The sequence below is a fragment of the Natator depressus genome, chromosome 2 (assembly GCF_965152275.1).
Source record: "Natator depressus isolate rNatDep1 chromosome 2, rNatDep2.hap1, whole genome shotgun sequence".
Taxonomy (NCBI): Eukaryota; Metazoa; Chordata; order Testudines; family Cheloniidae; genus Natator; species Natator depressus.
This window is the reverse complement of record NC_134235.1, coordinates 161,970,077-161,984,205: the sequence shown is the minus strand read 5'-3', so window position 1 is coordinate 161,984,205 and position 14,129 is coordinate 161,970,077. Positions and strand designations below refer to the sequence as shown.

Genomic DNA, 14,129 nt, shown 5'->3' with positions numbered 1-14,129 from the left:
CCCCATATTCTTCAGAGTGATATTATTATGATATGATTATGACATAATTATAATGCATTTTATGCAAGATAAATCATGTGAGATGTCACTGAAAATGTTATGATTTGCTGAATATGATTATCCTATTTGTATGCATGTATCATTTGGTATCTGAAGTTAGGAATATTGACTATATATCTATATTTCAAATGTAGTTGCACCTGGGTAACGCCCATTAGACAAGATGTTTGTAGTCTAGATAGATGGGTAGGGAAGGGCCTATTCAAGGCAATGGGGCATTAAGAAAAAACAATAGGCCTTAGGAGAAGCTTATCTCCCACCTGGGGAGCATTCTTGAAAATGCTACAGACAGCCTCTGACTAATGGTTGCTATGACTCTACAAAGATGTGATGTGACCACATGTCTCTAGACCAGTGGTTCCCAAACTTGTTCCTCTGCTTGTGCAGGGAAAGCCCCTGGCGGGCCGGGCTGGTTTGTTTACGTGCCGCATCTGCAGGTTCGGCCGATCACGGCTCCCAGTGGCCGTGGTTCGCTGCTCCAGGCCAATGGGAGCTGCTGGAAGCGGCGGCCAGTATGTCCCTTAGCCTGCACCACTTCCAGCAGCTCCCATTGGCCTGGAGCAGCGAACCGTGACCACTGGGAGCCGCGATCGGCCGAACCTGCGGACCTGGCAGGTAAACAAACCGGCCCGGCCCGCCAGGGGCTTTCCCTGTACAAGAAGCGGAACAAGTTGGGGAACCACTGCTCTAGACTCCATCTTGGGATGTCAGTGTTTTTCCACAAACCAGTCTGGGAGCCAAGCTTTGAAACTATGGGTTCCCGCCATATGCAAAAGCTATATAAGGCGGGAAGTGACATCATCTGGTATAAAGAAAAAAGAAAAGGAGTACTTGTGGCACCTTAGAGACTAACCAGTTTATTTGAGCATGAGCTTTCGTGAGCTACAGCTGTAGCTCACGAAAGCTCATGCTCAAATAAACTGGTTAGTCTCTAAGGTGCCACAAGTACTCCTTTTCTTTTTTCTTTTTACGAATACAGACTAACACGGCTGTTACTCTGAAACCTATCATCTGGTATGCTTCACTCCCCACCCAAGGAGACTCCTGGAAACACCTGAGGAACAAAGATGGAACTGGGGGAAGTGCTGGACCCAGACTAAAGGGATTTTTAGCCTGTGAATGGAATACCTGGGGATTCCAAGCTGTAAGCATGTGCAGCTTGCCCCTTAAGAATCTGCAGCCTACTTGTATCATCTCTTAGGGTGAAAATCTGCTATTTATAACCAATCTATTTAGTATATTAAGTTTAGTTTGCGTTTTTTGTTTATTTGCTAGGTAATCTGCTTTGATCTGCTTTCTATCCCTTATAATCACTTAAAATCTCTCTTTTGTAGTAAATAAACTTGTTTTTTGCTTTATCTAAACCAGTGTGTGGGAATCATAACATGGGGCAAAAGGCTGTTGCATATTCCTCTACACATTGAAGGAAGGGGCAAATTTAATGAGCTTACGCTGAACAGTTCCCTGTGCAACGCAAGATGGAATAATTTTGGGTTTATACTCCAGAGGGGGTACGTGCCTGAGGAGCTGGGAGTAGCTTTCCCATGCAGGGGCTGGTCAGAGAGCCTGTTTCTAACTGCAGCTGGGTGTGTCCCTACCTGTAAGTACGCTGGTGAAAGTGCAGGCTGGAAGACTTTGTAGCTTGTCACAGCAATATGGTGTGAGAGGGAGCCCACGTGGGACCCGTTGGTGGGCCAGGGGCCTCAGTGGTACTCCAGTTCCAAGTGGCACCCTGGGGGAACCCGTCACACATCCCCTAATACAGTGGTCTCAATTAAAATGTCATTGTTTATCCACAATCATCACACACATGGGTATCTCAGCATCTGTTTTTTCCAGTTCAAAACTAAGGTACAGGTAAACCCCAAGTAGTTAAATGCCTCTGGGGCAATCAAAACATTCTCATTTTGCTCATATGTGAATTTTGAAATCATGAGACAAAGCAGAATTTAAGAGGATCTGAATTCAGATAATCACATTTTAGATTATAGGCATCTACCAAGATTCCATGCATCAGTATGTGATAAGGTTTTAAAATATTGACATTTTAATGGAAACGATTCCATGACCAATGTATTTTCCCTCCCGCCACTTTGGCCAGAAATGCAGGCAAGTGAAGCAGTCCATCTGCACTGAAAATAATCACTGTCTATGATATAAAACAGACAATGTAAACAACTCTGTTCCCTGTAGTATATTATGCCATGACCTTGCAATTTTGTTATGCTACCAAAGCCATGCTAAAAAGACAACCTGAAGGGGAAACTGATTTTCCCCAAGCATTGTTGTACAGTACCTCTATAGCTCAGAGAAGGTTCAGACTGAGTTTTTGATGGAAGAACTGGAAAAAGCAGGCAATGAAAGGACAAGAAAAACCACATTAACTTTCTGACACATGACCCGGTAAACCACAGATACTATCCATTACCCTTAATATTTGGTCTTCAGAAACACCATAAAGAAAGGTGGGGTTTTTCCCCTGAAATTGGACATGCAAGGCTGCTGTTAGAAGCAACAGTGCACTTACCTGAGTAGAGAGATTTGTTGTTCTAATTCTTAATCTTTATTGAAACTGCTTCAACTTCTAAGAGAAACTATGTAACCAGGTGAAAGCAGAGTTTCTCTTTTAACAAAAGACTTAATAGAACTTTAGAACGAAGTGTTGGTGCCTCAAGTGAGGAGTCACTCAACTAGAATTTGCTCTTACACACAGTCTGTGTTTTGAGCACATCCAATACCATATTTAGGGTTATAGGGGCGCTTCTGCTAATGAGATAAGATGTTGGAACAATCCATTTTGTCCACCTGATAATTGACATGGGGCCCTATTCTGCAGCCCAGATGAATGGGTTACTGCCACTGAATTTAATGAGAATTTTCCCTCTGTAATGACTGCAGGGTACGGAAAATCTTGATACCAGCAAAACCTTGGGAGAAATATTGTATTTGCAGGATCACCCTGGGGAAACTCCACTAAAATTATTTCTTTTTATTACTCAGGACTGACACACAGGCAGGTAGATATGAAAAAATAACAGAAAAGAATGAATCCTGCAGAAATACATTTTTGGGATCAGATGTAATATCGTTCTAATGTAATGGTTAACTGAGAAACAGAAGTTAATTTCTTGTATCAATCACCTATGCAATGGGTAAGATTTGTAATATTACAGTCTGCTCCTATGGTTCAAATCCTGCAATTGGGTCTGCTAACATGGAGTTCAGTAGGGCTCTGCATGGGTACCAAAATGTGAACCTGATTAGGGCCAATATTGTACCCAATGCACTTTGCTATTTTTCTGGTCCAAATATTAAATTAAAAGAAAAATATGCTTTAAGAAGGCCCAGACTCATTATTCTAGCGAGAGGTCTCTGAAATATGCCGTGTTATAAGGACAAACACTCTGTATGCTTAACATGTTGCTCCAAAGTGTTTCACTGTAAATATGTCTAAATAGAAGAGAAGTAGCATTTGAGTTGTGGCACTTTAATTTGTGGGTGTCTTTTTTGAGCCTCTCACCATTTCAAAGGGAAAGGAGATACTTAGTTTACTTAAAAGCCTAAACTCATTGAAATGTAGATCATTCCAGGGTAAAGCTGTCATTTAACAGACAGGTTTGAAAGAAGAGACCCAACACCAACATAAATAAATGACTGTATAAATAAAAAATAAGCCTGTCTAGCACCATATGTGGTGGCAACATTTTCTAAACAATAAACAATGACATCAGCTCTGCTGGAAGAACTACTCAGTGAAAGAAAAATAAAAGACTTATTTTTTAAATGAAGATCACTTTTTGTTAGTAAAAAAAAAAAAAAAACAGCACTCGGCAGTGGCAGCCTAGGATGTCTAAAGCACATTTAATATCTATGCTCTCTGGATCAAAGAGCTGTCTGACCAAACTGAAGTCCAGATAGGTGGCATTAGAATATTGTTTAGAGGAGGAGAAAAACACAAAAGAACATTATTTTAAATAAAAATACCTCATCGGGTGCCTCTTCATTAACAGCACATAGCTTTGTTCATAGGTGGAATTGCTTTGGCATTTAGCAGCAATTTTTTCTCATAAGCCCTGGTCTATTTCTGTTCCTCTCATTTCTATCAGCTGCCATGATGGTGGCACGTTAGCTCTCCCTCGTTCTCTGTGTCACAGCACAGGTGGATGAGCAGCTTTGTCTGGACACGGCACCAGTGCCCTGTGTGCCCCTTTTGGCAGCAGCCCTCAGGGGCAACGAGGCTCCTCCCTTTGTGTTTAGACTGAGCCAATCATCTCTTTCACAGCTGTTAGCCTCTACTGGCATGATGCCTGGGAACAAGTCACGCTATTTACATTCTGGGGACTCCTGGATGGCAGCTGAATGCACTGTTATCCTTGCTGTTGCTACTGGCCTTGATTATAAAACATGAGTAGCTCTGTAAAGCTGACATGAATGTCACCCTTCTATTTAAGTCTGGCTTTAAAGCGACAAAGATGTAAATACTGATCATGTGTAATCGTTGGTAGATCACTAGAGCCATAGCAGATGCAGTTAATCTAGACTCACCTCTTTTCCTGTCCCAAGCATACAGTTCCTTTATCCCTAACTCGTCCAAGGACTTTGTAAGTTCCAGCTCTTCCCCAGTGATATTGTCCCTCAGGAGGACGACCTGCTCTGGACTGACCTCGCATTTTTCACAAATGGCTGGGATTATGCTGTGCAGAGGCACCTCAGGACTAACTCGAACCACAGCCTTGTGTGTCTTCAGGTAATTCACTACCAACCTCATGGATTTCTGAGAAAGCAAAGGAAACAGATAGACACTGTCAGGCTTTATGTGGGTGTCTCCACACCGACCCCCTACATGCTTTACAGTGACACAGAGCAGGTACTGAAGACTTTGTTTTGCCTTGATCCTTCCAGTGTAAACTTAGTGACCCACATGCTATTGGACAAGATCTTAAACAAATCTCCAAGGAGTGATTCACAAGGACTGGTGTATAAGAGCAAACTCAGAGGCAGTCATGCATTAGGAATCCTACTGTAAATAAGCACCACCACATTTGAATGACATTCAAAGCATAGACAGTAAAATACCTGGAGGAAGAGTGAAAAGCAAAGTTAATCAAATGGGAGGGGAAAAAAATCTGTTCCAAAACCAGATACTGGCAAATAAAGATTTTAATTCAAGGAGCAGAGAGGGAAGAAATTTTGGCCCATATTCTGGGCTACACTAAGGCCCCTTTGCACTGATACACCTGCCCAAAGGGGTCATAAATCCAAGAGATCTTGCCAAGTAAGGATTCTCCAGTTGGAGAAAAGCAGCTTTTACACCACGCCCTTGCACATAGTGCCTATATAGGACACGTGGGCAGGGGAAAGGAGCTGTAGCCAGAGTGCTGCTTATTTAAAACAATGTCATTTTTCAGTGTGCATAAGTAGCTCCCTCTGTGATATTTTAATGTGATCAGATGCACTGATTCCCATTAATGTTCATATTTCAGAGAAAAAATAAGTCTCTGGAAGACGGTTGGCTCCAAATCTCTCCCAGATGGTGAAACTTTCCATTTAGTTCAAGGCTCGTGGTCTTCTTGATAAAGAATGGTTACTTATACAATATACTTACTGTATGTGCAAAGTCACTACATAAAGGAAACAGGTGAAACATCTTAAAATTCACTTTAGGGATTATTTTCAGTTTAAAAACTTTATTTCATAAATGTCCTTTCAGATTCTGTCATAATGATTTAATCTGCCCTAAATACTATATTTAACCTTATTACTACAACAGAATGCTAGTATCCAGAGTGAGTAATAGTAACTTTACCAGTTTAACAGATGACTGCATCAGTCTGTACACAAGCCTCCCCCATCCTGATTTAAAGATAAAAAAAACAAAAGTGGGTGGAACAGGGAGTATCAGCATCGCTGCTTGAAGATATACTACTATAATGATGGTCCCATAGCGTTGTTTTAGCAGCAGGCAGTACTGACCTCAGGGATCCTAGGTGGAGGTCGTTTTGTCTTCCCTTCAGGAACTTTCTCCTTCAGAAGTACTGTCTGTACATCCAGCGCCCCAACCAAAGTATTAGGCTTATAACTCAAAGGTTGCATCCCACAAGTCTTCAGCTCAAGAGTATGGTGAACTGGATTCAAGTGGTACCGGCTGCACAAATCCACCAACAGATCCATCACGGCTTTACTGCAAAGAAAAAAAAGACGCTCTGTAGCCTTTGATTAACTACACATTGTTAGACACCAGAATACCAGAACTAATCCAACAGTACTCATAGCATAAACCAAGGGTAGGCAGAGTGCACCTTGTCTGCTAAATGCCCCCGTAAAGTTCTACAATCCAGTGGCCTTCAGCCTCACTATGGGCTTGAAGAACACAGAGATTACATGTCCCAGTATACAATGCTCCACACTGATGGGAGCATCCTGGTCAGTCAGCTAAAAAAGGAGCGCTTTGATCTGGGACCTGCAATCTCCATGGGTGATGTTTTTCAGTGAGAAAGAAAGAAGAAAAACTACATAGATGCAGCACCATCTGGAGGAACAGGCATACTTCCACTATGCACCTTTAACTACACCATTAATTCACAAGCACGACCAGGAGCAGGCACTTAATGGAGTCGCTGGGGAATTTGCAAGAACGGCTTTGGCAGCTCCAAAAAGTCAGGCATGGAGGGGTTTAGGAATCCTCTCTCCAGTGAGACAAAGGAGTTAGGGACTGAGTCCAACTTCCCTACCAGGATGCACTGGACATAGGGAGCAGCAACCTTGACATAGGAGCCAAGACACAGCCTGAGAAGCTGCTCTTCTAACATCTGTTACAGGCTCCAAGTGCATTCTCAGGTGCAAAATGGACAAGCCTGGGAAATTTGAAAAATCAGATCATAGATGAAAGAGGAACACTACTGGGGGGAATAAGAAGACTGACAATCTAACCATGGTGGTTTTATGATGAGGGGAAACACTTCAGGAAAACCAGGCACTTTAGATAGCTGTGCTCCCTTGCGCAGTACATCTATATGAAAGTACATTTGGAAGTTCCATTGTCTAATATGTGTCCACTATTTCACATTTTCAAGCACTTATAATTATATTTTGAAACCATTTCTCCATCCAAATGTAGCAGTATACAAATCCATTGAAATATGCACGCACGTGTACAGAACTACTGCACATTCCCACATACACACGTGTGCAGCAGTGAACATCCATAGTTAAGGTTGAGGCTGTATATTTATCCATCGCGATATAGATATCAGTTTGCCTCTTTGTGTATAGACAGTGGTAAGTAGCTCTCTTTTTAAATAGAATTTGCATATGCTGTTTTTCTCTGCCTTATTGCTGCTGTTTCAGAGAACAGAACAATCTGGAAGAACTTAAATTCGTAACACCTCATTATAAATTCTATATTCTACTAGACATCTTTATTTAAATAAGATTATGTGTTTCTGCAACACATAGCATAGCAGTAATTCACACAAGTTTGGCTAACAACCAAAATGCCATCTTAAAACACGCAAGCTATTTCATTCAAAAAAAAAAAATTAGCATAGAGGTTGAAAAAAATACTGACCTTCATGCACTGAATTATTGCAGTTCCAGAACACAACTATAATACTCATGCTGTGGTATCTCATTAAACCATGCATTGTGTTCATCAGCACTTTTCTAGCAGCAATCATATTTCCAACAAAGTAGTAGACTTCATACAGATGATATGAAAAAGGCAAATTATGGTCAATCATTTGAGATGAATTCAACCCCAGCAGAGAGAAAAGAAAGCTGATTCTCCAGCAACTGCTGAGTACAGAGGAGATGGGAACTACATATAGTAAGTATTTCAAATGAGATCTGCAATGCCCAATCCTGTTTCATCCTGCTTATAAATACTCAAAACTGCCACGGAAAACATCCCCAAGCTTCAACTGTACTATTTAGGAGCCCACAGATTGAAAGATAAAAACTGTTAGAACAACTTCAAAGAGCAATTTTATCAAAACGGAAACTTGAAACGTTTCCCCAAAATATCAGCAGAATAAAAACAGAACTAAAAGAAGTCTGTGGACTAAATGCAGAATGAATAGATTCCCTTATAGACTAAAGTTTCCAGAGAGATAAGAAGTCAAGCTAAATGAAGTGGAAGCCCTTTGTACTAAAGTTTTTTTTTCTATAGAACTTCACCATAAGCAGAGATTCACTATCACTGGAAATGCACTTTGTACAATGTACTTCAATATACAAGGGGTGTAGTAAGCTCTTTATTTGCTGTAAATGGGATCCACAATGTATACCTCACTTACCATCCACAGAGAGGGCTGGCACTATACTGTTTGTATGGATGTGAAAGTTCAAAACACTATTTTCTGGTTGTGATTGGTAGCTTGTGGACTGGTTCCTACCTCACTTCATTGTTGGCCTTCAGGCAGTTATCTTGATTTTGGAGAAGTCTCTCTTTGGCTCATGTTGAAAACCAGCTCTTCTAGCTCTTGCTTCTTCCTGCTGGAGTTGTAAAATGCTGTGGAAGCGAAGAAGTGCACACTGCTCGCAGAATACTATGTCAGGGTTGCCCTCAGCCATTTAGATGTGCCACTCTCTTCTGGAGCTCTCTCATTAGGGATGCAGGATGGGATATGTGTATCTTGCTTTTGGCTGGACAGTAAAGGGTTCAAGCTCCTCCTTTGGGTTTAAAGGAAGAGTCTCTCTCTCTCTCTCTCTCTCTCTCACAGACTGTCATAAGTGCCAGGCTTGTGGGGAGGAGCTGACAGCTGGGCCCCTTAAGTAGTTTGGGGCTCATTAAGAGGAAACCATGAGAGGTTATGGGGTCTGGTCAGGACAGAGGACTCCTGGAAAGCAGAAGTTCAACTTCCTTTCATGGTGAATAGAATGGATTATGTGCACTAGAGCCAGTGGTTTCTTATTTGTTCCCTGCTATAACCTGGATTTGGGCCATCTTGCTGGACTTTGTTGAAAAGTGAATTTTAAGGATATCTTTAGGCCACGCTTCTGAGAAAGCAACGGCTTGCACTGAATTTCCATGACACAAGATTGAATTGGAATGTGCTCTTTTTGCCTGTCCCAGGAGACCCTGAAGAAACATTTCCTTACCATGAAGGGAAAGGGATTCTCCTTATTTGCTCCCCACTGCTTTAAAGTATTGGTAAATCCTTTCCAAGTAATAGCATCCATGTGACACGGTTCTTCCCTATTTCCTCTTTATTTATTCCCACCTGCCTAGTGCCTTAAGACTCAGAAGTAGGCTGACCCTTCTTCCCCATCATCTGGGCCTTGGTGCTTTCTCGGGAGCTTGTTACTGTCACTTCTAGAATGGCCAAAAGGGGCTTCCTCCATCTTTACCTCTTCACCTTGTCCCCTGGATGCCTGGTGCTCCATTCTGACCATGATTGGGTGAAGCAGGTCGTTGATTTTAAAGTCCAGTCTCAGGACTTCTCCAGCTCCAGAGCGGAGAACTCCTTTCTTTGCCCCCTCCTGCATAGGTTAATCTCTTTTACACCGACTGTCCAGCTAGGATGTACATTCTTTACTTATTCAAGCCAGAACTTGGAAATATACTTTGTTAGTTTTCTGACTCTTCCCTCAAATACCTCCAACACTCTCTATAGAGCTGTAAACTCTATAGCACAAAAAGAACCCAAGAACTGCCGGGAGAAACCATGTTAAGGTTCAAACATGATTGCCCAGGCAGATATTTTTAACAACATGGGGGAAAGGAAGGCGGGGGTCGGGGTGGGAACAGCTGGGTGGTGGGGGGGTTGTTAATAAGTTATAGACTGTTGTAATAAGTCATAAATCCAGTGTCTCTATTCAGTCCATGATTTTTAGTGTCTAGCATGGTTATGAATTTAAGCTGCCAGGCTCATCTTTTGAAAGTGCTGTTCGGGTTTCGTTTGAGGATGAGGACTGATAGGTCAGATATAGAGTGATCGCTTTGTGAAAAGTGTTCACCCATAGGTAATAGGGTGCTTTTGTCTTTTATCGTTTTCCTGTGTCAGTTCATTTGAGAGCATAGTGATTGTCTGGTTTTACTTACATAGTTGTTGGTGGGGCATTTAATGCACTGGATGAGGCACACTACATGTTGTGATAGGCATACGTAGGAGCCATGAATCTTGAGAGGTGTGACTGCTACAATGATCAACACCCCTCACAACACACCGGAGTACATTTCCCAGACCTGAAGAAGAGCTCTGTGTAAGCTTGTCTCTCTCACCAACCAAAGTTGATCCAATAAAAGATATTACCTCACCCACCTTGTCTTTCTAATATCCTGGGACTGCACGGCTACTACAACACGGCATAAACTAAACAGGGAACATTCAGCCAAAAGTGGAGTGGGGGTGACAGATGCAGAAAAATGTCCTTTTGCTTTATATTTGTCTATTTTGCCCATGTGCCTTTTGACTGCCTATTGTGGCTTAGGACCTGCCTGGCTGCTCTAATTTTGACTCACATCCTATTTGCTATTTTGTACTTCAATTCTTGTTATTTGGTTTTAACCCTTCTGTGGTTTTAAATTTCCTAATTATTTGTTGTTAAACCTCTTCTACATTTAGCTTGGTAGCCCTTTATTATTTGTAACTATTTCCTTTTATTAACCTGGACCTAGTATCACCAATATGTACACAAACACACCCCCAGTCCCTCTCTCTTTAGAGCTGCCCTTCTTTAGAAAGCATTCTGTGAGATGACTTGTAAGCTGTAGCTGTTACCTTTTAGGTCTCGATCCTGCACTGAGAACTGGGAGAGCAGACCACCCCCCATATGCCTGTGCAGAGCTCTGCTGAAATCAGTAAGACTCCATATAGGCCGAGAGCTCTGTCCTGCAAGCCTCCAGTGTGGGATTGGGGCTTTAACTTGTACATTCTTTAGGTCAAGGACCTGTCTTTTATGCATTATCTTCGAAGTGCCTAGCTTACTGTAAATCACCATAATAGATATGACTGTGGAAGCTTACCCATCATCCGAGCTAGCTCCCTAGATGATCAAAAACACTTTTTCTCCTTCCCTGTCCCATTAATCACCTCTCACCCTCCCTCATCCAAACCTGGAGGTTGGTTTCCAAAGTCAAGGATAGTTCAAAATTCCCTGGCTATTCTTCTGCAACACATGGCAATATTACATGCAATGTCCAGCATAACTACTCCTAATGCTGCAGATATCAAACCCCAGCAGTGACAAAAAGAGGGCCAGCACATTAGCTAAATATTGGGATGGGTATAGAAATTGTCTCTAGAGTATCTGGTGTATTTCATGAGTATAACAATGCTGCTGGCAAGGTTGGAGAGAGCAGAGAAACTGGGAAGAAGAAAAAAGCAACTGTACACTCTATTGTTGAACCAAGGAAGCCGGTTGATAGAAAACCACAGCCCTCCACAGGGGGCACTTACTGGGCCTTTTCATGGAGGTATCATCAGGTATTATAATAATAGAATCACAGGAGTGGAAGGGACCTCAAGAGGCTAAGTTGTAATTAACGCACTCTAGGCTTGTCCAGTTGGCAACATCCCAGGGTGCACAGTGCAGCTGGGATGTCCTACAGCATCCCAGGCACAGTGTGCTCTCTGAGGCACACTAGAGAAGCCCCAGAAAGGAACTGCAGGAGTGTAAGATCCCAGCAGCAAAAGACCAGAGTGTTGGGAGGGGGAGAAACAGGTCCTGAATCTTACAAATGGTTCAGATTTGGTTCAGTTCCAGAAATGGGCAAAGATGAAACCAGTTTTCAATTCACTCATAGGAAATACTGGGAAGAGGAGTGAACAGCAAGGTGGACTTTCTTCAGATCAATCCAGTTAACAGTTGAACTATGGGGATAGCGATTCCTTCCTTTGCTTTCACTGACTCAAAGGGTCTGCTTCAAGCAACTGGTCACACAAAAAGAATATTAGATCTGCAGTTGCTTTAGGAGTGCTCACATTTATTTGCTTTCTTAATGTCTTGTCATCCTTCCTCTTTCAGACCTGCCAGAAGCTTGTGCTGATCTGGTGCAATAAAATCACACATTTAGGTTATCATTTCAGGACACGATGCAGTGGTTACACAAGAGTATAAGAACTGTTTAGTTGTTTTAAAAAAGATATTCCATGACTATTTAGGTACAGGAAGTCTGATTTCCCCAAGAGGCAAACACATATTATTCTAGAGTTCACAGGGATTAATTATTCTAAAAGGACAAAATGCTTCGTACAATACTGTTATATCACACCACCATTCACCAAGGGCTCCATTCTGCCCTCAAATCTGCAGGGTGGCTTTTCCAAAATCTGAAACAACTTGTGTGTTTGAGGAGCTGCCAGTAGTCACAACAATAAAGGGACACTGTCAATGTGAATTGTTTTTCTACTTTAAAAAAAAAATCCAATTTCTGATAAAGTATCCTTAATAAAAAGTATTAAAGTCAGGCTGTACTACTTGAACATTATTCAAATATATTTTATAAGGACTTCCCTGCTTTCTTGCTGATGTCTAAAAGGGTCTTTTCTGCAAGGGAGAAATTGACTATACATAAATACAGTCAAATGCACAAAGTGAACAAAAAATAGAGAACATTTTTTCCCCTCTAGCTACTTTCAGTTATAATAATCTAAGGTATTGCTTGTAAATATAGGAGGTCCAATATTTTGAGACAAACGTGATTCTCAAGTGGACAGTTTCCTTTTAAATTGGGCTTCCTCAGTTACCCAGCCATCTTTCATGATGCTGATTTCCAGAGCCACATGACTTACTTTGCTGCTGGCAGATCTCAAAAGAGGGAGTGGTTGTACAACCCTAAAAAGATAGATTTATCACAATATATAAAGGCAAATTCTGCTTGCAGATTCATGAATATAAATTCTGAATGACTTCCATTAATGTCAATGGAGTCATTCGTGCTTTACACTGGTGTAACAGAGGAGAATGCCACCCACCAGACTCAACTGGTGGAAAACTTGATAGGACTGGTGATGATTGAGACAGCCCCTGAAGAAAAATCGGGGAAGGGAAGAGATGCACGTGCTTGCGGGAAGAGGAAGTTACTCACCTTGTGCAGTAACGATGGTTCTTCGAGATGTGTGTCCCTATGGGTGCTCCACTTTAGGTGTCTGTGTGCCCCTGAACCTCTCATCGGAGATTTTTGGTAGCAGTGTCCCCTTGAGCCCGTGCATGTGCTCTCCCTCCCTCGTGATCTGCCTCAAGGCTATTTAGCACGGGTGAACCCCCTCACTTCCTTCTCTACCACAGAGCCCTAGTAGAGAACTCTGAAGTACAGGGGAGGAGGGTGGATTGTTGAGCACTCATAGGGACACACATCTCAAAGAACCATCGTTACTGCACAAGATGAGTAACTTCCTCTTCTTCTTGAAGTAGTGTCCCTATGGGTGCTCCACTTTAGGTGACTCTGGAGCAGTAGCCACCACTGGAGGCTGGGACTTTGGAGTGGAGTCTTTTTACTACAGAGAGTACTGTGAAGTCGAAGATGGTGTCAGCGGCCAAATCTTCAGTGATCGCATAATGTTCTGTGAAAGTATGGACAGAGGCCCCAATCATTGCTCTATAGACTGGGGAGATAGGAGTACCCCTATGGAATGTGATTGAGGTAGGAACTGATCTCATGGAGTGCATATGGACGGAAGTAAGTTGCGCCCCTGCTAAGTGATTAATGTAACTAGAGACCCATTTGGATAGTCTTTGAGGAGGTATCTCAGAGCTTTTGGATCTTTCTGTGGACGAAAGGAAGAGTTTAGGGGATTTTCTGAAGTCCTTAGTCCTGTCCAAGTAGAATGCCAATGTCCTTCTAATATCTAGCATATGCACAATTGTCTCCCAGTTGTCACAATGTGGTTTTGGGAAAAAACAGGGAGATGGATCTGTTGATTCATATGGAAAGTGCAGAAAAAGTAGGGAGAAACTTGGGATACGGCCTTAGAGTTTTTTTGTTTGTTTGTTTTGTTTTTTGTTTTTGTTTTTTTTTTGTTTTTTTAAAAGACAAAGGCCGTGAATGATGGGTGTGCCATCAGGGCTGCTATTTCTCCTATGTGCCTAGCTGAGGTGATGGCAATTAGAAATGCTGTTGTCACGGA

General features: G+C 42.1%; 1 protein-coding gene across 9 annotated transcripts in view; it reads right to left on the bottom strand.

Annotated features, from left to right (window-relative positions):
• Positions 1–14,129, bottom strand: part of COBL (cordon-bleu WH2 repeat protein) — a 242,375-nt gene that overhangs the window by 148,378 nt on the left and 79,868 nt on the right. For 8 of the 9 annotated variants that reach the window (XM_074945231.1, XM_074945229.1, XM_074945230.1 and 5 more), the window contains exons 4-5: positions 6,034–6,241; positions 4,606–4,834 (exon numbers count right to left, since the gene is read on the bottom strand). In XM_074945231.1, the coding sequence (XP_074801332.1) occupies positions 4,606–4,834; positions 6,034–6,241 (437 nt within the window). Of the gene's footprint in view, positions 1–4,044; positions 4,249–4,605; positions 4,835–6,033; positions 6,242–14,129 lie in introns of those variants that run through there. The other variant, XM_074945237.1, reaches the window with a different exon arrangement.